This window comes from Gymnoscopelus microlampas (genome assembly GCF_963454915.1).
Source record: "Gymnoscopelus microlampas genome assembly, chromosome: 9".
In the NCBI taxonomy this organism is placed as follows: domain Eukaryota; kingdom Metazoa; phylum Chordata; class Actinopteri; order Myctophiformes; family Myctophidae; genus Gymnoscopelus; species Gymnoscopelus microlampas.
The window spans coordinates 41,806,043-41,830,113 of NC_139946.1; the positions used below are offsets into that span (position 1 = coordinate 41,806,043).

The following is a 24,071-nucleotide window of genomic DNA, read 5'->3' on the forward strand; positions in this document are numbered from 1 at the left end:
GGCCAGCCTTGCTGAGACATGGATTTTCTGGGGTGCCCAGTGTGAGAGAGGTCAGATTCTCTGTGGTTTAAAACACTGGAAGAACGGAATGACAGGAATCCCTGAAGAATGACACCACCGCTGCCATATAGCATGCCACGCTGCCACAACACATCTGGAACAGCGGAAGGGACTCTGCAGGACTGTCTGCATGCCACTGGCATTTTCATACTACCAACTACCAAGTGAAGAAAAGCCAGTCTTAAATAATATTTTTTTATTAGACATTTTTTCTTATTTTCTTATTAGAAAATAAAATAAAAACAGTATATACAATTTTGGTTGAATTTGATCTGACAAGCGGATATTTTCATTTGGACCTCAATATTCACATCACAATTTATTACCAATACCTCCTCACTGGCTGACATCAGATGAGTCATACAATAATGCATTCATATTCATATTTCATGCTGTAACTCCAGATACGGAGTTACGGACAGCACTGCTGGTTTACGAGCAACACTTGCAACAAAACAGTTATTGTGATATTATTGTTCAACTGAACAATAACACATCCTGTTTAAATTTCAATTTGATGTCAGGGTAAAAACCCAGCCGTGAGGTGACACACGTGGGAAGATAATCCCAGGGATTCAATATCTGCCAGTCTGCCAGGAAACACCTCATTTGTTAATAAATTACATCATGATGATAACACATTCATGATTAATGCACCCAATAAGGTAGATGTGTGTGCACACACATGCACGCACGCACGCACACACACACACACACACACACACAGACACACGTCTGAGTTAAGTTCTAGTGTCAAGTGGGGAACTGTCTTAAACAATTACACATTTCCTCACTAGCTTATCTACAGTACGTCACATCATTGTTTGATATCTCTTAAGTGACGCAAGTATTAATACAAAAAACGAAGAGCCGTGTTGCTCATATCCGTTCCTCGATTGCAGTCATGAAATACAGAGCAGGCCCGGACCACTGCCCTTGCGGTCCGAGCACCTAGGCTCATAAGTAGCCTGACAGCACACCGCGAGTTCGAGGCCTGTTCCCGACGGTCTTTGTTGCATGTCTCTCCCCATCTCTCTCCCCCTGTTTCCTGTCCATCTCTACTACAAACTATAAATAAAAGTCAGAAAAATCCCCAACAATATATTTTAAAAATAAATAAAAATACAGAGCACCACCTCATAAAAGTCTTGGTTAAACTTTAGGTAGACGTTGCCTCTTCTAGTGGTCAATACCTTTAACCACAATATTTATACCCGGCCTAAATACTTTGTTGACTGGAGTCCCAGTTGGTATGGTATGGTCATCTTTCAGATATTAACTATTAAAAAGTGTCAATCTGTATTTTGCATGGGGGAAAAAATCTATGTAGAGACACACTTGAATGCAAGGTATAAAACTGTTCTGGTGAAATAATACTCAGATATGAAAATGATATTGAGATTGGAAGAGTGTGTTTAACATCAACACTAAAACTGGTTATTGTTATACAATATGTGCCATGACATTAATGTGGAGAACAGAGCTTGCACAGGGAAGATTGGGCTGTTTGTTTACGTACCTGAGAGCATGGCAAACTGGCGATGCAGTTGCTCTATGATGTCGACAGCCAGCAGGGGCCTGATCTCCTGCTGCATAATCTCATCTAAGACAGGAGACAAAGAGAACACTTAGACACAGGCACACACAGTCTGAGAGGCACGCCACACAGATGGACACAACAGGTTACTCGTGTCCTGCTGCATAATCCACTTTGAGGCGTAACACAAGAAAAGAGCCTGGCTAGATGTATATAGACTGATTGAACCAAGAGAAAACATACAGACAAAAATAAAAGACAGAGATCAGCTAGGCTCATAACTGCACAGTAAAATACTGTGTTAATTAACTCTGATAGTGGAAAATAGAACAGTGATGAGGCATCACACCCTTTAGCATTCAATTAACATGATGGGTTTTACTGTGCTGGATCGATGCCTCAAGATGTGAGGCACACAAACTATACATTTTCAGAAAACCAGAGAACCCAATGTTCAAAGAGTCAATGTTTCACCAAAGTACAAATGATGACAATGACTTTCCACACACTGAACAAAGACTAAAGAAACATGCTGTTCACACCATGAAAGGAACATCAATAAAAGCATTATGGGTAAGGACCCTGTACACAGCAGCCATTTTGACAGGTAAACACACTGCAGCTGGAGGTACTGTAATAAGGTTAATTGTGGGTGTGTTTCATTTAGGTGTTTCTGTGTGTCAGCATAAAGTTAACCGTACAGGAGCTGTCCACGCTGGCACACAGAAACACATAAATCAAACACCCACAATTCAAGTTATTACCTTCAGCTGTGAATACCCATCAAAATGTATGCTGTGAAAAGGGTCTTGTAGGTTTCTACTTCGCTGTCGTGCTGTTAGAAAGCCCAAGCACCCGAGTCAGCATAAACCACTTTCTTGCATTGTATCAGAGTATTGCTCCTTGAAAACTACATTTTTTACTTATGCTGCTCGAATAGTCAAAGTGGAAGCCAAAATAGTTTGTTGGACCAATGCTTAATCGCAATGCATTGTGAGCTTGTACATCTGCTGTTTTTGGCACGCGACCCCCGTCGCACAACGAAGACACGGTCACACATACAGTTTGTGTCCATATGGGAGTACTAGTTGAGTACCAACGCATGCCAAGGTGTCGAATGTGTCAATTACCCATGTTGTACAAGCGAAAAGCCAGCTAAGTGGTGTCAACCACCTCTTTCCTATTGGTTGATGCCCGGTCAAAGTTCAGCAATGTTGAACTCCACCAAAGACAAACAATAGGAAAGCAATTAAGGCTGGCCATCTTCACTTGGCTTCCTGTATCTGTGTGACGTAGGTGCCCGCATAGACATATACAGGTAGACGCCTCCTCTGGCTGTGAAGCGTCTGTATGGCGGGCGCGCTTCCGCTTCCGGGGCGGCAACTGGACATTTCCGCGTGCGTTACAGAAGGGGGTGTTCAGTAGGCCAATCAGAGGCAGGTGGGGGCGGGACAACAAGATTCTGACAAGTCCTGGAAAAGACGCGCTGTGATTGGCCAGTAGTCAACACGCTGTGATTGGCCAGTGCCCGTGCCCCCCGGAAATATGGCGGCCACCATACGAAACAGGTCGCTCCAACAAACTACAGAGGCTAATGAGGTATCTAGGTTTCTATATCTATGGGTGCCCGCCCCTTAAGGAGACCAGAAGTGACTAGTCGTGAGTTTCTTAATTTCAATGTAGTGAATGGGGTGGGGAAGATGAGGGCATGGGGGGCAGGGAGACCATTTGTGTACCATTTCATTATGAAGTTTCTGTTCGCCTACGTATTGGCGAAGCATGGTATGGCGTTCCTAAATTAAGGATCTTTGTCTCCACCGCCGTAACAGGAAGTTCCACCCCTTCGCTCCTATAGAGAATGTAAGTGAACGGGACGCGTCTGTTTCTGACATCATGCTGTAATGTGTGACCGTGCCCTAAATCAGGCTTAAAAGTCCAACGAGCACCGAAAGACTTCCCATAGCAGTGTTACAGAAATAAAGAGCTTTAGTGTAATGTGGTCTGAATGCAGTTTCCACGTCATGGAGGCAATGTCATTGAGGAAACACTGGCATGTACAGTGGGACCAGTCATGGACTGTAATCTATTCTTTGCCCTTTTCTAACAGGCTTTGACATATAGGCAACTAGACCAAGACATGTTTTGTGTGTGTTCAATAAGCCCTACCCTGCATTAATGATTATTGGGTCAATATGGCCCCTGGAGCTGTAACCAGTGAACAATCCTCCCTCTTTGTCTGAGAATAAAGACGGCCATTAACACAGACTATACACTTCATTATCAAGGAACAAGATGCCCTGCTGGGGGTGGCAGCTAGGGCAGAAATAGAAAAAGACAGAGGGAGAGTGAAAGAGAAAAGACAGAAAAAAAAGAGATAGAAACCACGTGGCAAGAGTAAAGAGAGAAGTGTTGGGAAGAGAGATAAGAGGAGTAGGAATAGAGATACAGTACCGGAAGAGAGAGAGAGAGAGAGAGAGAGAGAGAGAGAGAAAGACCAAACTACTGATAGAAAACCAGAATACAGAGGTACTATTTAATACTGCCTTTGTCAAGGACCAGTCTTGCTGAGTCTGCTCTGCCTTATCAAGGATATTATTGACACAGAAACCATCACAATATAGCCCTGTTTCCGCCATGAAGCACTGCCTAGGCCTGGGAAAGGAAAGGCCTCTGAAACAGCCTTTTAGAACACGTGACACACAGTGCAATAATAATACCATGAAAACTAAAATCATTTCTCCCATCCCCACACAGGTAAACAATTTCCCATCAACTGCGTCATTGCTTTTCCATCAATGGGCTCTCACATTACCAGACAGTATATCTAGAATTATCGACTATGTGATGGGCCTCTATATGGTCTCGGATTGCAGATGAGCTTAGGGGTATGATCTGATGGGACTCCCTCTTTCTTTGGTGTTTCGCCTTGATCGCGCTTAAACCCTAACATTTAACTTCACTAAAACTATGCCTGACCTTAAAGGAGTAGTTCACTAAAAAAAAAACGTATTTTCTATCAATTAAACACCCCATGAAGCATTGAATTCATGGAGTTTGTTTTTGTCGCATTCAAGCCAATAATTTGATTTCTGGCGGAAAGATGCTAATGTATCCGATAGGAGACTCAAAGGAGTCTCTTTGAGTGTACTACCGGAAATACAACCGGTGATCAAATTATTGGCTCAGGAATGCGTAAAAAACAAAAAAAATCTCCATGAATTCAATGCTTCATGGGGTGTGTAAAAAAAAAAAAAGAAAACATGCTGTTCACACCATGAAAGGAACATCAATCAAAGCATTGTGGGTAAGGACCCTGTACACAGCAGCCATTTTGACAGGTAAATGCACTGCAGCTGGAGGTAATAAGGTTAATTGTGGGTGTGTTTCATTTAGGTGTTTCTGTGTGTCAGCATAAAGTTAACCGTACAGGAGCTGTCCACGCTGGCACACAGAAACACATAAATCAAACACCCACAATTCAAGTTATTACCTTCAGCTGTGAATACACATCAAAATGTATGCTGTGAAAAGGGTCTTGTAGGTTTCTACTTCGCTGTTGTGCTGTTAGAAAGCCCAAGCACCCGAGTCGGCTTAAACCACCTTCTTGCATTGTATCAAAGTATTGCTCCTTGAAAACTACTATTTTTTACTTATGCAGCTTGAATAGTCAAAGTGGAAGCCAAAATAGTTTGTTGGACCAATGCTTTACGCATTAATTGATTGATAATAAGTAATTTTTTGGGTGAACAATTCCATTAACCCTAACCCTAACCTCACAGAAATAATGCCTAAACCTAACCTCAAAACCCTGTATATGATCTGATATGTCTTTGACAGTGCATGCACAGGGTAAATCTGTATCTATGTTTTTTCACCCACATTCCTCTTGGTCCTAGGATAGGTGGTGGGATACGTTTTTTTCAGTTTTATTTATTGTATGATTGCTTTCTGTTATGTGCTTGCTTGTATATATATATTTTTTTTTTTGGGGGGGGGGGTATATGTTAGGTCTGTTTATACCCTTGTTTTGTATGCATGAAATTTCAATAAACTTGTGCATCCACACATATAATATCTATATAATATGCTGTCCCTGTGGGCTGGAATATGCTGGGAAAAGCACTATGGGAACAAAAGCATAAACGATCTGGGTTTATCTCATACTGTAGCTGTGCATTTCAATGATGTTCATCATGGCATCTCTCCATTACATTTCTGTGTGCGTGTTTGTGTTGTAATATGGTGTGAGCCGTTATGTAACACGCCCAATATCAAGTAGTCAAGTCCAAGTACAACATTTAGACAGGACACACACACACACACACACACACGCACACGCACACGCACACGCACACGCACACGCACACGCACACGCACACACCTCTTCATGGGCAGCGGAAGGATAACCTGCGCCAAGAGCATGTTAGTGCTGCTTATCTCTATCCTGACAGAAGCACTGATATCTCCTTAAGCATCAGGTTGTAATAAGAGCACAATAAATAAAGGAGCGGGTATACTGTACACACAACACACACAATGCACAAAAAGAAGGATATGGCATTTGATGTCCAGGAACACCCCATACATACATCAAGAGTTATGCAACAGGAGCCTACAGTAGCTCTCCAGCTGAGAGGATGTTCTGTTTCTGTATTGTTGAGACATCAAAGCAGAGAGGTGTGGTGCAGACATAATGTATGGGCCATGTTCAAGGGTCAGGCACACACTGTTTTAGAACACGCCGAGGGGCCCAGCGGCCCGTAGCCTGAGATCCAGGAAGCACTATGTCAAGCTCCATCACATCGGCGGAGGCGCTCCAATGTAAACACATTGATGGGCGCGGTGGGATCACCTGATGTGGGATGGAAACATTAGCAATCCATGCTAAGTACATTTGGAAGAGGTCAAATTAGCTACTGGCTCGCTGATAGTCATTGTGTACTTTATACTTTGATGTTACATAAAGTACCTGCCTGTCAATGCGGAGACTGGGGTTCTACTGTATACCATGGGTGCCTCCAGCTTGGCCGGAGAGGCACCGTGGTGGGTGGAAAGCCGGGTGGGGAGGGCATTCTCTGTCACTGCTCTAGAGACTCAGCAGGGAGCAGAACTGGGGACGACAGCGTGTTCCTCCACATCCGTTATGTCCTTGTCACAGTCTCTGTCAGTGTTTGTCTTAGAGAGTGGGCGTGTGTTTTGAGCATAGGCACGGCTCCAGCTACCAGCTTGGCACACCCCTCATCTCCCTCACCTGCCTGTCATCAGCTCATCAACCTCCACAGTATTTACTGCCAGATAATTTCACAATCTCCTGTGTTTGGTAATACTTCTTGCCAGTAAACTTCTAGTGTATACACTGAATCCCAGTATTAGTGTTTTTGAAACCTGAGCTCCTCTTGACTCTCTCTTTTCTCCTCTGCCTCAGTGACCATACTAACCTGCTCCATTGTCTGTCTGCCTGCCTGCCACCAGCCTCGGCCTGCTCACCATGTCCACTCCCAGCCGACACCACCTATCTCCCCTATTCCACCCTTTGTTTCAATAAACACACTTGGACTTTGCCTTAGGTTGTATTCTGCTTTTGGCCAGTTTTTGCAAATCATGACGGTCCTCCTTATGTGAAACTCCTCACTGTCAGGTTAAAAGAAGCGACTGGTGACTCCATGGGTGTGAGACGTGGGGATCTACACCCTCCCCAGACAAACAAATGGGGTTTGTTCCCATTAAGGGAATTCCATACATGCATAGCAACCAGTACATAGCATTCGTTTTCTGCTCCTAGCTGGAGGCCCACAAGGGGGTGCTTAGCAAGGCAGGAGCTTTCAAAGATCTGTAACTGTACATTCGTAATCTTCCAAAGCAATATTACATCATCATACCAATCTGGGAACCCATCAGCAAAAAAAACATGTCGGCCCGTTTACTCTCCTTCAGCCCTCCTCTTCCGGTGGTGCTCCTTTGTTTTCATTCCTAATAACAACTCTACATGTTGTAATGGGAGTTGCCGACAGATTCAGCTGTGGAGCTCTGAATCTGTCTTGAGAGATTACATCAATACTGACAAACATGATTTGGTAGTGTCACACTGTGGCACAGTATGCCAAAAGTAAAACCAAACACGTCCGTTGACACATCGAGAGGCTCTCTGGGACAGTGGTTCTCAAACTTTTTCGTGCCAAGGACCCCCAAATTGACACTTATTAGCCCGCGGACCCCCATTTGAAAAGATATGCCAGGGACCCCCATAAGAGAAGATTTTTACGGCTCTAGCAGTGATTCTCAACCATTTTAATTTCAAGGACCCCCAGTTTGACATGCATTAGGGCTACGGACCCCCATTTAATGGCATTTCTATCACTTGGACCGCAATTTATATTGTAAAATCTATGTCAATTTAACTCTGAGAGTGTACAAATGGAACCAAATGGACCCGTTAGGTCCATTTGGTTCAACTCTCAGAGTTATAGACCCATAAGGGTCCATTTGGTGCCTAATCTATCATTTAGCTGGGGACCCCTGGAACTCCCTCAGGGACCCCTGGGGGTCCCCGGACCCCACTTTGAGAACCAATGCTCTAGGAAACAGAGAGACTGCTGTATGGGGCTGCAGTGTCTCAGGAGGTACAGCGGTTGACCTCCTCCGGCTCCTCCTGCTTAAGTGCTGAAGTGTCCTTGAGCCAGATACTGAACCTCTAACGCTTGATATACCGTATACTTGGTTGTGCTCCGTGTTGCACACTGACAATATCCGATCTACAAGCATCTGTGACGCATTGTGAGCTTGTAGATCAGATATTTTCAGTGCACGACACCGACGAGCAACTAAGTCAGTTGTTCTCAAACTTCTTCATGTCAAGGACCCCCCCCAAAATTATATGTAGTTGGCCGCAGACCCCATCTCGAAAATATTTTGTGCCAGGGACCCCCCCCAAGAAGCAAAGATTTGAGATCTACAAGCTCATAGCGCAGCACGAAGTGACGCACTATGAGCTTGTATATCTGCTATTTTTGAATATCCAAAGTATAAAATATGGTTTAAGTGGTTAAAATGATTGTGACGCCATATTAACTAATTTAGCTGGGGACCCCCTGGTACCCCCCCAAGGACCCCTGGGGGTCCCCGGGCCCCACTTTGAGAACCAGTGAAGCATAAAACACCCTTAACTGTTCATGACGGACAGGTTGGTGCCTTTCAGGGTTACCTCTGAATGGGTGAAATGAATGTAACGCACTTTGTAAAGCGCTTTGCACAAACAAGCTATAAATATAATTCAGGCCATTTACCATTCACTGAAGTGCACTGGGCTCAAGGAAGGAATCTGTGGATTACCTCTGTTAGATTCTGCCACACAGAATGGTTGATTCTGTGCCAAGTAGTGCCAGGTGACAGGAGTTCTGTTGCTACAGTAACACAGAGAAGGTATTTTCTCTCTCTTTCTCTCTCTCTAGTATACACAAGTATACACTTTGCTCTAAATTTGAGTATTAAGCAGAGGGATATAATGCGTCTGACATTAGATATTATCAAACAGATAAAACCCTAACCTTGGGAAGTAATTGAATGCAGCAACCTAATAACGTTTGCTACAAAATAATACTTTGTGAAATCTAACACACTTTTCCTTACAGCCTACTATACAATTTACATGGGTCACCCATCCCAACTTACATTGCAGTGGTGGAAAGTAACTTTAGCTACTAGATACTTTGCAGATTTACATTATTACAAAACATACATTAACTAATTAATCTGGCTATTGAAAAATAGCTGATCTGCATTGATAGATTGTAGATCTTCAAATGATTTTGAAAACCATTGCAGACAAAATTGTGTATTTTTACTTTTAGTACTTTAAGTATATTTTGATGCCAATACTTTTGCACTTCTACTCAAGTAAAAACAGAGTATTTCTAAATTGTGGTGTATTGCTACTTTTACTTCTCCCACCACTGGTCCATTGTCACAGTCCTACACTCTGACCTGACACCGCATGTCAGGACAACAGCCAAGTCATGATTAGTCTTCTTCTATTGATGTGTCAGCAATCCTCCTCAGGGACTTAAAATCTCAACCCTTGTGCCTGTCTGTCTGTCTGTCTGTCTGTCTGTCTGTCTGTCTGTCTGTCTGTCTGTCTGTCTGTCTGTCTGTCTGAATGATAGATGGTTACAATACTGATGGAGCCAATTCTAAATACTGAAGGATCAGGTTTCTACCATAGTCAGTCAGTTTTACTGACCTCTTCAACCCCTGTTACAGCAGACCTCAGTTATGTGTGTGTGTGTGTGTGTGTGTGTGTGTGTGTGTGTGTGTGTGTGTGTGTGTGTGTGTGTGTGTGTGTGTGTGTGTGTGTGTGTGTGTGTGTGTGTGTGTGTGTGTGTGTGTGTGCGCGTGTGCGTGTGGGCACGCGTGTGTGTGTGCGTGTGTGCGTGCGTGTGTGTGTTTCTGTGTGTGTTTCTGTGTGTCTCTGTCTATGTGTGTCTGACATTGATTACCATTGGCAAGCACTTGAGCATGACATACAACAAACCCAAACCAGCTTCTGGTATTGCTGTGAATGCAACAACTAAACAATAGAGCAATCCCTCCTCAGTAGACATCAGAATATGATTTGTTCTACCCTGATACTCATCTGAATGAAGACATTGGACCCTCCAGCTCCAGTAGATAACACAATGAAAACCCAGCGTACCTCAGCCACTATCATCCAATTACATCCCCCAGTAGCAACAGCCCCCAGCCGGGACACCCTCTACATTCAACCATGCCTGCATTGCTTCAAGTCTCCTGTATAGTGGAGTACCTTAGCAAGATTAACGATACGAAGCGGATAAAAGCTCCACATTTTGCATGAGGCTTCTTTAGGACCTACTGTACTGATGGATTCTAGCCTTGGGATCCAAACTTTATTTTGAAAATTATCCATACAATGATCAATATCCATTAAAAAAACAGGCCGATTCACTTTTTGGCCTATAACTCTTGAACCGTAGGTCATAGCAACAAAAATATTTTTTCCCTGGACTTTCCCCTTTTCCAATTTCAATTTTCCGATCTTCAAAACACATATTTTGCTACTACTCCTACAGATTTTGTCCAAAACTCACACAAATCGGCACACACTCTGTCTTTGGTCATGTGATGAAGAGGAATCAGTCAGATTCTTCATATTCCCTTCGGATTGGCTACGATTGGCTCCTGAAAGTTGTGGGAGGGTCCGCTTGGCAAAAAATTGCACAAATCATGAACACAGCGTCTTATCTTTCCCAAATTCGTATCATTGAGGGGCCACTAATAAACGCAGAGCCAATGCGATTTCACTTCCACCCATAGGAGGCACAACTAATTCTACAAATGTCACTGTTTTTGCACCAAATTAAGTACTAATTTAAGACTTTTACTTATAACAGAGTATTTCTACATTGCAGTATTTATAGTTGTACTCAAGTAAAACATTCGAGTACTTTTTCCACCACTGGACAAAACTGGGCAGGACATCATGGTCACTCTCAGTCCCTGAGGACTGGCCATGTCAATAATGATGTCCTCTGTCAGCTTTCCACATTATGTGCTAACAACGTGATGAATAAACTGAAGTCCCGACCGCAGCTCTTTAAAAGTGAGAGGAAATACTTGGTGGAATAAGTCACAGCAGTGATACGTTGTAATGGAAGACTGGGGAAATGGAAACATGTCTACAGTAGCCTGGCAGCAGAGTGGCCGACAACAAATATATGTGTGTGCGTGACTGTGTGTCTTGCGCACGCACGCACGCACGCACGCACGCACGCACGCACGCACGCACGCACGCACGCACGCACGCACGCACGCACGCACGCACGCACGCACTATCAGCCATCCAAAGTCAAAGGGACAATGGAAGAGTGTGTTTTGTTTCACACAGAGAGAGAAGAAAAATAAATTATTAGAGAGACACATGTATGATTGTGTGTGTGTGTGTGTGTGTGTGTGTGTGTGTGTGTGTGTGTGTGTGTGTGTGTGTGTGTGTGTGTGTGTGTGTGTGTGTGTGTGTGTGTGTGTGTGTGTGTGTGTGTGTGTGTGTGTGTGTATGATTCTGCTTCTGGTATTGCTGTAGATGCAACAACTAAACACTGTTATACAAAATAAAATCCTCAATGTTAATTTAACTCTGAGAGTGTTCAAATGTAACCAAATGGACCCCGTTGTACACTCTCTGAGTTACAAGTGGTTGAGAATTGTACAGTGCATATGAGAGAAAGAGAGAGAGATGCAAGTGCAAGCAGGCAAAGTGTGTGTGTGTTGTGTGTGTGTGTGTGTGTGTGTGTGTGCGTGTGTGTGTGTGTGTGTGTGTGTGTGTGTGTGTTACCTATGACATGCTTGACTCCCTTCATCCTAACTCCTCTCCGCTACAAACACACGGCCCAGAAAAACAACAGAAAGTGTAATCCAGATTAATTATGGTCTCACAGCGATCCAGACCAATAAGGAAAAACAAACCTCCCCCAGCAAAACCACTCTGTCCAGAACAGCCACTTCATCATTAACGCGTCTCCAGAAGGCAAGCGCAAGACTCTGCCTTTCTATTTTTCTCTCTCTCCCTCCACCTCCTCTCACGCGCAAAGTTTCTCACACAAAGCTTCTGCAGTTTCTCAGACGCAGGCAGACTTTTTTCTCATATTTTCCTTGCTCGGTGTCACAACACAAACACATGCACACAGCTGAGGCTTCGGCATTTGCTGTGTGTGCATGTGTGTGTGTGTGTGTGTGTGTGTGTGTGTGTGTGTGTGTGTGTGTGTGTGTGTGTGTGTGCATCTGTGGTCAGTTTTTCCAGCTGTAGTGAAACACCACTCTGCTCTACCATGAGTAGCTATGAGCCAATCAGGAGCCAGGGTAGGAGGGGATAGTGAGAGAGGGTAGAAACTAAGACTGTGTGTGTGTGTGTGTGTGTGTGTGTGTGTGTGTGTGTGTGTGTGTGTGTGTGTGTGTGCGTGCGTGCGTGCGTGCGTGTGTGCATGCGTGTGAATTGCATATTTATAGAAAATAAAAAGTCACATTTTCATCTGATACAAAACTTTCAACTTCCAATATTGCACAGTTGTACATGTTTGAGGGGTCTCCGGCTTGGGAAATCAAACATCAACCACTGAGCCACTTTGCCATGCAAGACGGCTTCTGGGCATCAGGCAGAGCTACTCTGCTACACACATCCTTCTGTGACCTCCACCCTTCAAGGAAACCTGATCCCGGACGAGCCCCCAATGTTACCCCTTAGATTCAATCCCGGGTCTCCCATACGGGAAACCAAACATCTACTGCTCAGCCAAAAGGGGAATCACCTCTTTGGCCAAGTCGAGAACTATGAGGCTTCTGGGTGTCAGACAGGGCTACTCTCTCTCTCCTCCCAGTCCCTCCTTCCTCCTCTTCACCTCCTCCTCCCCTTTTTCCCCCCTTACTATCCTGTCTGGTCTCTCTTTTATCCTGTGACACCTCCCTGACATTCTCTCTTGCGGTCCTTTCCCATCTCCCCCTATCATCTGCACTGTCTCCTATACCTCCTCCTTACCCTCTCATCTCTGTTCTTGTCACTCTCGTATAGGGCTGCTATATGAGTCCTCTCCATACTCATGTCTCTTCTCTTTCGCTCCTATCTGTCCCATCCTTCCCATCCTTCCCCTTCCTTCTCTGCTCATTTTTATCTCTCCACCAATTCCTCTCCACTGTTCCATCAAATATTTCTTCTTTCCCTCTCTTTTCTTCTTCCCCTATTCCTTCATTTGAAACCAAGTCCCATCTCATATCACGTCCATTCTGTTGTTAGTGGGTGAATGCATTGTGCATATAAAAAACAGAGATGGAATGATCTGACAACACACCCGCAGGCACACACTCTCATAACAACAAATGCAAGCACAGACACACACACACACACACCCACGTACGGGCACACATACATGGACATACATGGACACAGGTGGAGACTGATGGGGACCCACAAGCACATAGACCAACTGTGACACGCACGCGCACACACACCTCTGTCTGGGAATATTGTAGTGTTTATGCTCTGGCAGGAAGTAGTTCCCAAAACACAGTTGACAAATCTGCGCGGCATTGTATGAATAACAATGTGTGTGTGTGTGTGTGTGTGTGTGTGTGTGTGTGTGTGTGTGTGTGTGTGTGTGTGTGTGTGTGTGTGTGTGTGTGTGTGTGTGTGTGTGTGTGTGTGTGTGTGTGTGTGTGTGTGTGTGTGTGTGTGTGTGTTTTGTGTGTGAATGTACATTTTTTACATTCTCATATGCAGGGTTCAGAAACAGGGAGTTTGAGTGAAGGCGGTTTCATATTGTTTGACATGATGTGAGACATCAAACAATGGTCATACAAACAAAGACACAAAGCATGCTGGTTCAACACACATCCAGCGTTATTATTTTATAGGCTCTGGCACATTCCACTCGACACATGCATAAGAGGCTGGCCTGAGTGATGACAACGAAGTGCAACAATAACCACATTACCACACACAATGACATTTGTTACAAATGTGACTGCATTGTGTCCGCATTTTTTACACAGAGTGGCAGCTTCATCAAGCATCAGTTGACTGATTGCTCATGCTTAATTCTTGATTTATACTCTGGCGTACGACGAAGTCGCACACTGGAAATAGCGCGCAAGCTTGTAGATTGGCACACAACTACGCTTTACGATAAACAGTGGCGTGCACAGTCATTTTGAGGGGCAGGTGCTCAAGTAAATTATACTTTTTTTTGTTTACTTGGTCTGCTCTTTTTTCCCTCTACACCTATACCTCTTTGCCAAAAATAGCCGATCTACAAGCCCACAACGCCTCGCAGCGCGAGGCGTTGTGGGCTTGTAGATCTGCTATTTTTGGCTAAAGTTCTCCTCAGAAAAGGGATGCTAGGTTTCGAGTGGTTATGGTAAAAAGAAAAATCATATCACATAAAGATTTGGCGGACCCCCTGTAGTAACTCTGAGGACCCCCTAGGGGTCCCGGACCCCCTGTTGAAGACCCCTGCTGTAAACTGGGCACACTTCAAAAGGGCACTTCTGGTCAAGAGGGCAAAGGGCAGGTGAGCGCCACCTAGAGTCTATCTGTGCACGTCCCTGAAGATGAAGTATGAATCAGGCTTCACTGTGAAACTGGACAATGGATTCAACATTATTTCTAGCTTAATAATTTGTGTCCAAGTGAGTGTCAAATTATTCTTCAAGCCATGTTTAAATGTTTAAAAAGCAGGCGTCGCTTATCAAACAAATAAAAGTGATGCAGAGGGCTTTTGTGCAGAGTGTAGATATGATCTTATTGACCCAGGTGCTCATTGCTTTAGTTCTCTGAGTCATGGTAAAAATAACATCAGTGTACAGTATCCACTAAGCCATCGTGGCTCACTGAACAATGGTATAAAAGGTTCAGTAACCTCAGCAACTGTGCAGGGCAGGGCGATGATGTGGATTTCTCATCCTGTCAGATTCTCAGCAAAGCAGAACTTTCTCTCTGTCTCTACCTGTATATCTGTGTGTGTGTGTGTGTGTGTGTGTGTGTGTGTGTGTGTGTGTGTGTGTGTGTGTGTGTGTGTGTGTGTGTGTGTGTGTGTGTGTGTGTGTGTGTGTGTGTGTGTGTGTGTGTGTGTGTGTGTGTGCGTGCGCGTGCGTGTGCGAGTGCGTGCGTGCATGGTTGTATGCAATGAAATGGTTGAAGAAGTCAGACACTGTTATCAATTCATTTCTAGTACAAGAGGTTCTTATATACTTTTTTGGATACCTATTTCATTTCGTGGGGGAAATTCTGTTTCAGCTTCACCCTGCTGAGTGTTGCCAACAGAGGATTGCGGAGGGGGGGGGGCAGTTAGGGTGTCTTGATCCCATAACCATAAAAGGCTTGCTTGTTATTATTATTAAATGTTGACAACTAACTAACTATCCCAACTATCAGTCAAAATATCAATAATGGGTAGGTAGTCTAGGACCCAAAAATCTGGCATTGGTCAGGCTCTAGTTGTAGCAACTACTTGGACACTGTTGCCCATGAAATGAGTCCATAAAATGGGTTATGATCGCCATTATATCTATGATACATGTCATGGACCAGGTTTTGAGACGCAGTACATTGCTTGCAACAGTGTCACAAACTGTCACGTGACTTTAAATCAATGTGTTCACTCTATGTTCACTGTTTAGGATAGTGGTTCATATCCCTTACTCAGAATATATTGTTTGTACATACAGTACCCATGTCCTGCTCAAGAACACCTACAGTATATGAATAAACAGAATAGTTATATTACCATGGAAACTAAGCTTAGGCTGAATGGAATAGGATAAAGTGCGCCCTAGCTTGCTTCAGCTCAGCAGATCATATCTGGTCATGGGTAACAGGATATGATTATATAGTGTATGTGTACCAGTTGAACAACAGTCCTTGCCTCTATTCTGCTGGCAGCAGCCATCTAGAGTAGACCTCCCACACAGACAATAGAGTGTGTGTTAATACATTACATAACACAGGGGCACTCACATCATGGAGACTCTATCTTGAGACTGGCCCAAAGCGCATGTTAAAGGTAGGGTAAGTGATTTTCTTTGGTTAAAATAAGTGTTAAATAGCTCTATATTCTGATAGTACTCATTGCTATAGAGTGTTTGTTCAGTAAAAGGAGTCTCCTTGTCTCTCCAGCTCTTTATAAAACAGAAAATGCATTTTCGTTTTAGTTTCAGTTTAATTTCCAATTTTATCCAATCAGGACAGAGAACTCAATCAGGATATAGATTAAACAAGTGAAATTGGAAGTGATGACACTAAGAAATGAGCAGACAAAATTGGAACTGGAACACTATAAAAATGAAGCTTAAAAATGGGTACTTTCTCCTGATTGGCTGAGATTTTGACACCTACCGGAAAATGCATTTTCTGTTTATTAAAGAGCTGGAGAGACGGGGAGACTCCTGTTACTGAACAAACACTCTATAGCAATGATTACTATTAGAATATAGTGCTTTAACCTTTTAACAAAATACTTTTTGTTTTAACCCAAAAATATCACTTACCCTACCTTTAATATTGAGGATTTACTGGAAATGTTCAATATACTGTTCAATAAGAACTGACTGTCACATGAAGCTGATCCATTGTCATATTATACAATGATCGTTTTAATGTATTTATTTTTAAATCGTGTTTTGTATTGATATTTCAGTTAACATCTCAGAAACACTATTATTAGCGTTCTTTAATCAAATGAATGGGAACTATTAGCCAGGTTAATGGTGCTCTCTTGTTTCAATAAAGAAAGCTTAATGGGTGAGTTTCAGGTCAGTCGTTTTTTTCTTGTGGCTGATAATGATAGAAAAAAAGTACAACTAATTCATTATAATAACTGAAATAACAGACACAATTTTTATCTGAGAACATTAAAATGTGCTCAAAACACAGTCATATGGGGGCGCTAATAGTGGTTGAGGCACGTACCACACATAGGCTCTGATACCTGACCGGACCTTCGCTGCCGGTCACTTCCCAACTATCTCTGCCTGTTTCCTGTCTCTCTACCCTGTAATAACCATGAATAAAGGCAGGAAAAGCCCCAAAATATCTGTCATACTGCTCCAAATTATTTTTGCCAAAGCAATCCCTCCACACACACCCCTCCCCCTCCCTATTTTATTCTTTTTTTAAATCTTTCTTTTCAATAATCGATTAAATCTAGTTCGATTAAAGGAGTAGTTCACCAAAAAAAAAAAACTAATTTTCTATCAATTACACACCCCATGAAGCATTGAATTCATGGAATTGTTTTTGTTTTTGTCACATTCCTAAGCCAATGATTTGATTACCGACGGAAAGATGCTAATGTATCCGGTAGGAGACTCAAAGGAGGTGTGTAATTGATAGAAAATAAGTAATTTTTGGTTGAACTATTCACGCCCCTAGTGAACACCTCAGGTCAAACGGCGGATGGAAGTAGAGTGAATATAGATATGTCCAGCGGCAACCTCACCCCTCCTTTCCTCTAGCATTTAAAATCACCGCTCTCTGTTTGACCTGAGCGGTGGAGAGGACATTGCACCAGAGGTGAGAAGTTCACAACTCTAACACAATACGCTCTATATGCACAGCAGCCATATTGAAAAGAAATTGGGCCTCTTCCTTACTTCCTTCACAGGTTTTTACCAATGATACTAATGACGGCTCTGTTCCATTTCATGCAGCACAGTGGTTCTCAAACCTTTTAAATTTCAAGGACCCCCATAACTCTGAGAGTGTACGAATGGAACCAAATGGACCCTTACGGGTCCATTTGGTTCCATTTGTACACTCTCAGAGTTAAACACCTTTTTAAGGGGCCATTTGCAACCCCCTCAAGAAACCATGAGGGTCCCTGGACCACACTTTGAGACCCACTGGTGTAGCGTGAGTGTTTCTAGTGAGCCAAAATGCACAATATCAGCACCCTGACTTTGTTTGACCAGAATGGAACAGAGACTTCATTAGTATCATTGGTAACACCTGTGAAGGAAGTAGGAAGAGGCCCCAATTTCTCTCCAAAATGGCTGCTGTGCATAGAGCCTATCATGTCGTCCCTGAGCACAAACCAAAGTGACGTAGCACTGGCTAGTTTAATAATCAGCCATGCACGTTACACATGGCAGCCAGAGTGGATTAGCCTCGTTCCCAGCCTTACTCATCTGCCTAGGAGAAAGGCTGCCAGGTCACGACCTAAAGCAGAGAGTGTCTATAGGGGGCGGGACTTCTGTCATACCTATTTGTAAACAGATTTGTAAAGAGTCAAAGTCATGGCGGTTCTTCTATAGCTGATCTACAAGCTCACAGTTTTGATAGTTATTGAAGTTTTTTTTAATTTTCACATAATTATGATGACATGCCCAAAACAGGGATCGATTATTTTATTTTATTATCATGATCTTTTTTTAAATAACTGATTAAATCGATTAGTTTGATTAGCTGTTGCACCCCTGTATGAAAGTATGCATTTATAGCAATTGTATGAACACACTAAAGGCCTAGCAAGGGTATTATAGCTCTTTGACATTTGAAACATTTTATTCAAGAACACAAGAGAAAAGAAAGATATTCCTGGAAAAGCAACACTGTAAAACCCCTTTAATCTGTCTTAAAATTGACACGTTAGATGTTTTTAGCCCTAACAACTACAAGTGGAACGGATTCACTTAAAAGAACCTTTTCAGGAACAGCACTAGTGGGGCAAAGCCTCCCCTTACTATCAATAGGTCTACACACAGTGCTGTTTGTGTGTGGTAGGTACATGTGACTATAAAACACTAAGCCTGCAAGGTTTGAAAACCCTATGACCTGCACCAACAACAGCAATATCAGCACCCTAGACCAGGGGTCTGCAACAGGGGGTCCGGGACCCCCAGGGAGGTCCTCAGAGTTAGTACAGGGGGGCCCGCCACATCTTTGTGTGATATGATATTCATTTTTACATTAACCATTTGAACCCTATAGCATCCCTTTTCTGAAGAGAACTTTAGCCAAAAATAGCAGATCTACAAGCTCACAACGCCTCGCTCTGCGAGGCGTTGTGAGCTTGTAGATCGGCTATTTTTGGCAAAGAGGTATAGGTGTAGAGGGAAAAAAGAACAGAAGTTTAATCTGCAACACAATGTTATACAATATAGAGGGGGTCTCTCTCAGCTAGGGGGTCCTTGCCTGAAAAACGTTGAAGAGCCCTGCCCTAGACCTTAGCGTGCGCACACAGATACGATAACAGAGAGGTGTGCTCTGTAGAGCACAAATCTCAGAGCAATCTCTGATTGCTCTGAGATTGTTAATTCACAAAAACAATATAGTTGTCATTGACTGATTAATGACATGAGTAATGATGAGTAATGTTTGAGAAGAAAAAGAATTGGCCTGCTGCCAGATTACACAAGAAATATGACGCTGATTGGCATGGTAGTATGTGAGATTAGCTGCAGACACACGCACACACGCGCACACGTACACACACACACACACACACACACACACACACACACACACACACACACACACACACACACACACACAGGGGTGAATCTTTAGCCATACCCATACAGACAAGCCTGCACAAACATTCTCCTTTGATACTAAATGCATTCTTTGAGCTTGCTGTGTTACTGTGTGTGTGTGTGTGTGTGTGTGTGTGTGTGTGTGTGTGTGTGTGTGTGTGTGTGTGTGTGTGTGTGTGTGTGTGTGTGTGTGTGTGTGTGTGTGTGTGTGTGTGTGTGTGTGTGTGTGTGTGTGTGTGTGTGTGTGTGTGCGCGCGTGTGCGCGTGCGTGTGTCGGCCGGGGGGGAACTCAGTTATAAACTAGCAACACTGTTCTTTTCTCGCTCAACAACAGGGCATTTTCACAACTACACATCATAGTATCAACTACACAATGGAGCACAATCAAATCACTAATATGAATATCAACGAGATAAACACCATTATACCTCTGCTAGCCAAAGGAGGAGTTTAATGGAGGAGAGATGAAATGAATAAAATAAATATGTAGAATAAGAGAGGCGCCGCTGCATGGTTTTCTTTGAGAAGTTCATAAAAGAGAGACAGAGGGTGAGAGGGAGAGAGAGGGGAGTGTTTTGCTAGAAGAGGGCCAGACGTTTTCAGCTCTCCCCTTGTCCCTTGGGGAGTAATAACCTGCAACTGAGCAACATATGGGCAGCAGCAGTCAGGAGAAACAGCCATTGCACTGACATCTGCAAACACCATTATCTTGTCAGGTTCAGTCAAAAAAACACACACATTTGGTATACACCAATGTACCCAAGATGAGTGGAATTTAGTATATATGTAGTTGTCCTTCCTAGGCACACACACACACACACACACACACACACACACACACACACACACACACACACACACACACACACACACACACACACACACACACACACACACACACACACACACACACACACACACACACACACACACACACGTGCGTGCATTGAATTTCTTTAGAAATCTCAGGCAACGATGGTGTGCAACACCATTTGAGAAGTACTTGTGCTCAAAACACTGTCTGATACAATGTGATGCTATAGCTACGGTCGGATCCAGACTAGACCCAACACTATGCACAGGAATGCCACGCACACCAAAGTCCTTGTAGCGGTGCCAGCCCATGGCAGAACATTCATAAAAGACAAGTCTTCAAGAGACAAAAAGGTGGCCGCACGCACTGGTATGAGATGATGAGATGAGATATACTTTATTAATCCCAGAAGGGAAATTGTAGCGTTACAGCAGCTAACTGTCTTCTTCACAACATCTAACTAGAAAACGTTTTGTGTGCTCAAAACAAGCTCAGAGAGAACAACACAGACTGTTGTACCTGCAGTTAGAGAATGTAATGAGGGGTGATGTGCCATCCCATTATGAAGACACATGCGCGTGCGCGCCCGCACAAACGCGCACGCACACACAAGCACATGCACACATTGTAAACAGCTTGTGTTATTTTTGGGTGGTCGACGTCCTCATGGTCCAGGGGAAGGGGGCTTCCTATTGGTTCTCAGGAAGAAGGCGTCAGTGAGAGAGGACAATCGGAGGATGTGTATCGACAGGAACATTTATCTGCTGATAACAGGGCTGAACGCGCGCACACACACGCGCGCGCACCTAACACACACACACCTTCATGACCAATATCATTGTCATTATCACTACACGGCATGTATGGACCGACAGGCATGGACTTGACAACTGTGTCTCCAAAAACTTGAAAAAGCTAAATACTGTAATATACTCACACACGAACACTCTATTATTATTATTATTCTTCCATGGAGGTTGTGTGGATACTGTACGTGCCCTTTGTTAGCATGAACCTAAACATGCATGGGCTTGACCACTGTAGTCATAGGGGTTAACAAAGGCATGTGCAGACCAAACAGATTATAGTGATGTTATCTTTTACCAAGAAAAGCTCCTATAGAATGTACATGCAGCCAACATAACTGACTTTCAGTAGTGCAAGAAGGTACACTATGCCCCCATGAATATTTATTATAACGTTTTTTAATTGCTCTTAAAAATAATTATACAGCTGTTTTAATGCTCTTATACAAGTCTCTCTCATGTCTGGTTATTCTATTGGATCAAAGAAAAAATACTTTTATAATTTGCATGATGGGGCCTTTCCTGAGAAGTGGCATATTCTGTTACCTGGTAGTCAGTCGCTGCCTCGCAGAAATCATGTCCACATCTTTCCTGAGCGGAATTCCAAGAAGTATTTAACTGTTAATTGGACAGCAGGGAATGCTGCTTCATTCCCATCTAAAGGAATGCCATTTGTTTCACACCACATTAGCTTTAGCGCCTAACTGTATCTGACCCTTAATGATTCAATCAATGTGCTCTTTCATTTTAATGCACTTTGAACAACAAAGCATAACTGAATCTGCAGTTTTCCTCTGATATTGGAAAGACAAACACGTGGTTAGAGTGTCTATTTTAAGATCATATGTCTTTTTTTTTCTCTTCTTTATCGCCCTTTCTGGTATGGTGGTGCCTGCTGCTGCAGTGGAGATTTTCATCTCTTATCTGAATACAGCTGGAACCAGTCAACATTGGAACTCACACAGCTGAATACGACATAGCTACTGTATTTAAATTTATTTACCTTTTTTTTCTTTGACTTCAATGAATATCATGTAAGGGAGTCCTGGCTTTGTCCAAATACTGCATTTATGTAAACAACACCAAAGAGTAAAAAAGCCCTACTACTGTAGCAACCCCTAGATTTTTTTGAAACAAAGCTTTTGATATGATTAATCCTGCAATTAGATAATATATTGTATGCAAAGTTGATATTTTGGCCTGAGAGTTGCACAAGATGAAAGGTCACTCAAACAATAAGGGTTCATCCTCCAGGGATCATGAATGCATGCAGCAAGTGTAATAGTAATCCACACATTCCATGTGGAGATATCTTGTGTGCAAGTGGACATTTTGTCCTAAGGGGTGCATGAAGGTGCACAGGCAGAGCAAATTCCATGGCAAGCCAGCCAGTAGTTGATAACTTGTTCAAAGAGTTGGCCGGAGCAGACCGGCCGACCGACATGGCCATCCTATAAAATAAAATGCATAGCTACCCGTGCCAAGAATCGCTATTCTTAAACAGCAGAGTGTTTCTGGGTAACATCTGTGCCACCTCATTCCCTCTAAACAGTGCTTGTTGAACACTGGGCTGGAGCACAGCTGGTGCTGATTCAGTTCAAAGACCACAAAACCACCCAGACTCCTATCTTGAGCTTTGACCTCTGGCCTGTGTAGCCCACTAGCCCCACCAGTAATGAATGACAAGCTACTGTTTTCATCTCGCTTGGTCAGTGTTTGGTCTACTGTTGTTTCTTAAATGAATAGCTCAACCCCAAAATGACTTTTTTTTCCTATCGATTAGGCTACTCACAGATGTTTTTGTTTTTGTCGCATTCCTAAGCCAATAAAAGCCAACTTGTAAACAATTGGGTAGCCTATCCCAGTATGCGTAAGTACACTCACACAGTGAATGTGTACTGTAGACACATTTTAGGCACATGGTTGATGTATCGTGCATTGTAAATTTTGACCCAAAAGTTTGGGAAAACTGCCAGAGACATAGAGCATAACAAACATACTTCATTTATACAGTATGTCTGCCTGCACTGTATGTCTGCCAGGCTGTTAATTCTCACTAAAGATGCTATAAAAAAAGATTTGCAAATGATTGTCAATGCACCACAGCTTCTGGGCAGCTCATTTTCAGACACCATCACTCTTATGCAGCAGGGGAGCATGGGGGAGAGAGAGACAGAGATAGAGGTATAGGCAAATCTTTTGCATACTGTGAAGGCCTTTGCAGACAGGGTGCGATTAGTCAAACCGTTTTTATCACATGCGAAAAGACGCACGAATCGAACTGGGTTCGATTGAAGAAAAAAAAACGCATTGCATCGCCGCACGGTAAATTCGGAGCCGGTGTGCATGAGGCCATTGAGAACCATGTGTTCATTTAAAAAATGACATTGTCCGTTTTTTCCGTGCGGAAAATCGCACCCTGTGTACAAAGGCCTTTAGTCAAGTAAACATGTTGCTAAACAACACTACAAAACATGCCGATGAGACCCTAAAACTAGCTTTGGTGTGGTTTCATCCCGGGGCGGGTTGGGTTATGTTTGTCGCTGCACGTACTCCTACGGGCTGTGGCAGCACCTGTCAGCGGGGAATGTCTAACGAGACGAGTAGAACGTTGGCGCTAGTGTACATCCTCCCAGTGGGGGCCTCGTCACTGGCAGGTGAGCCAGCAGGGTACAAACGGCAGTGGGAAGAATTAATTGGCATAACCACTAAATTGGGAGGAAAAATATGACTTTGAACTTGCCCCAGGGGAGCGCAGTGGGTCTTGGCGGGCATAGAGGAAGTCACAGTCCTCTGTCTGTCTACTGTTAATGTTATTGCCACT

At 43.4% G+C, this 24,071-nt stretch overlaps 1 protein-coding gene across 6 annotated transcripts in view; it reads right to left on the minus strand.

Annotated features, from left to right (window-relative positions):
* The window catches only part of mcf2l2 (MCF.2 cell line derived transforming sequence-like 2), a gene marked incomplete at its 3' end in the record, with an annotated part of 124,357 nt that overhangs the window by 94,861 nt on the left and 5,425 nt on the right, over window positions 1-24,071 (minus strand). For 5 of the 6 annotated variants that reach the window (XM_084067837.1, XM_084067838.1, XM_084067841.1 and 2 more), the window contains exons 1-2: window positions 11,943-12,192; window positions 1,580-1,663 (exon numbers count right to left, since the gene is read on the minus strand). In XM_084067837.1, the coding sequence (XP_083923963.1) occupies window positions 1,580-1,663; window positions 11,943-11,967 (109 nt within the window). In that variant the 5' untranslated portion in view covers window positions 11,968-12,192. Of the gene's footprint in view, window positions 1-1,579; window positions 1,664-11,942; window positions 12,193-24,071 lie in introns of those variants that run through there. The other variant, XM_084067839.1, reaches the window with a different exon arrangement.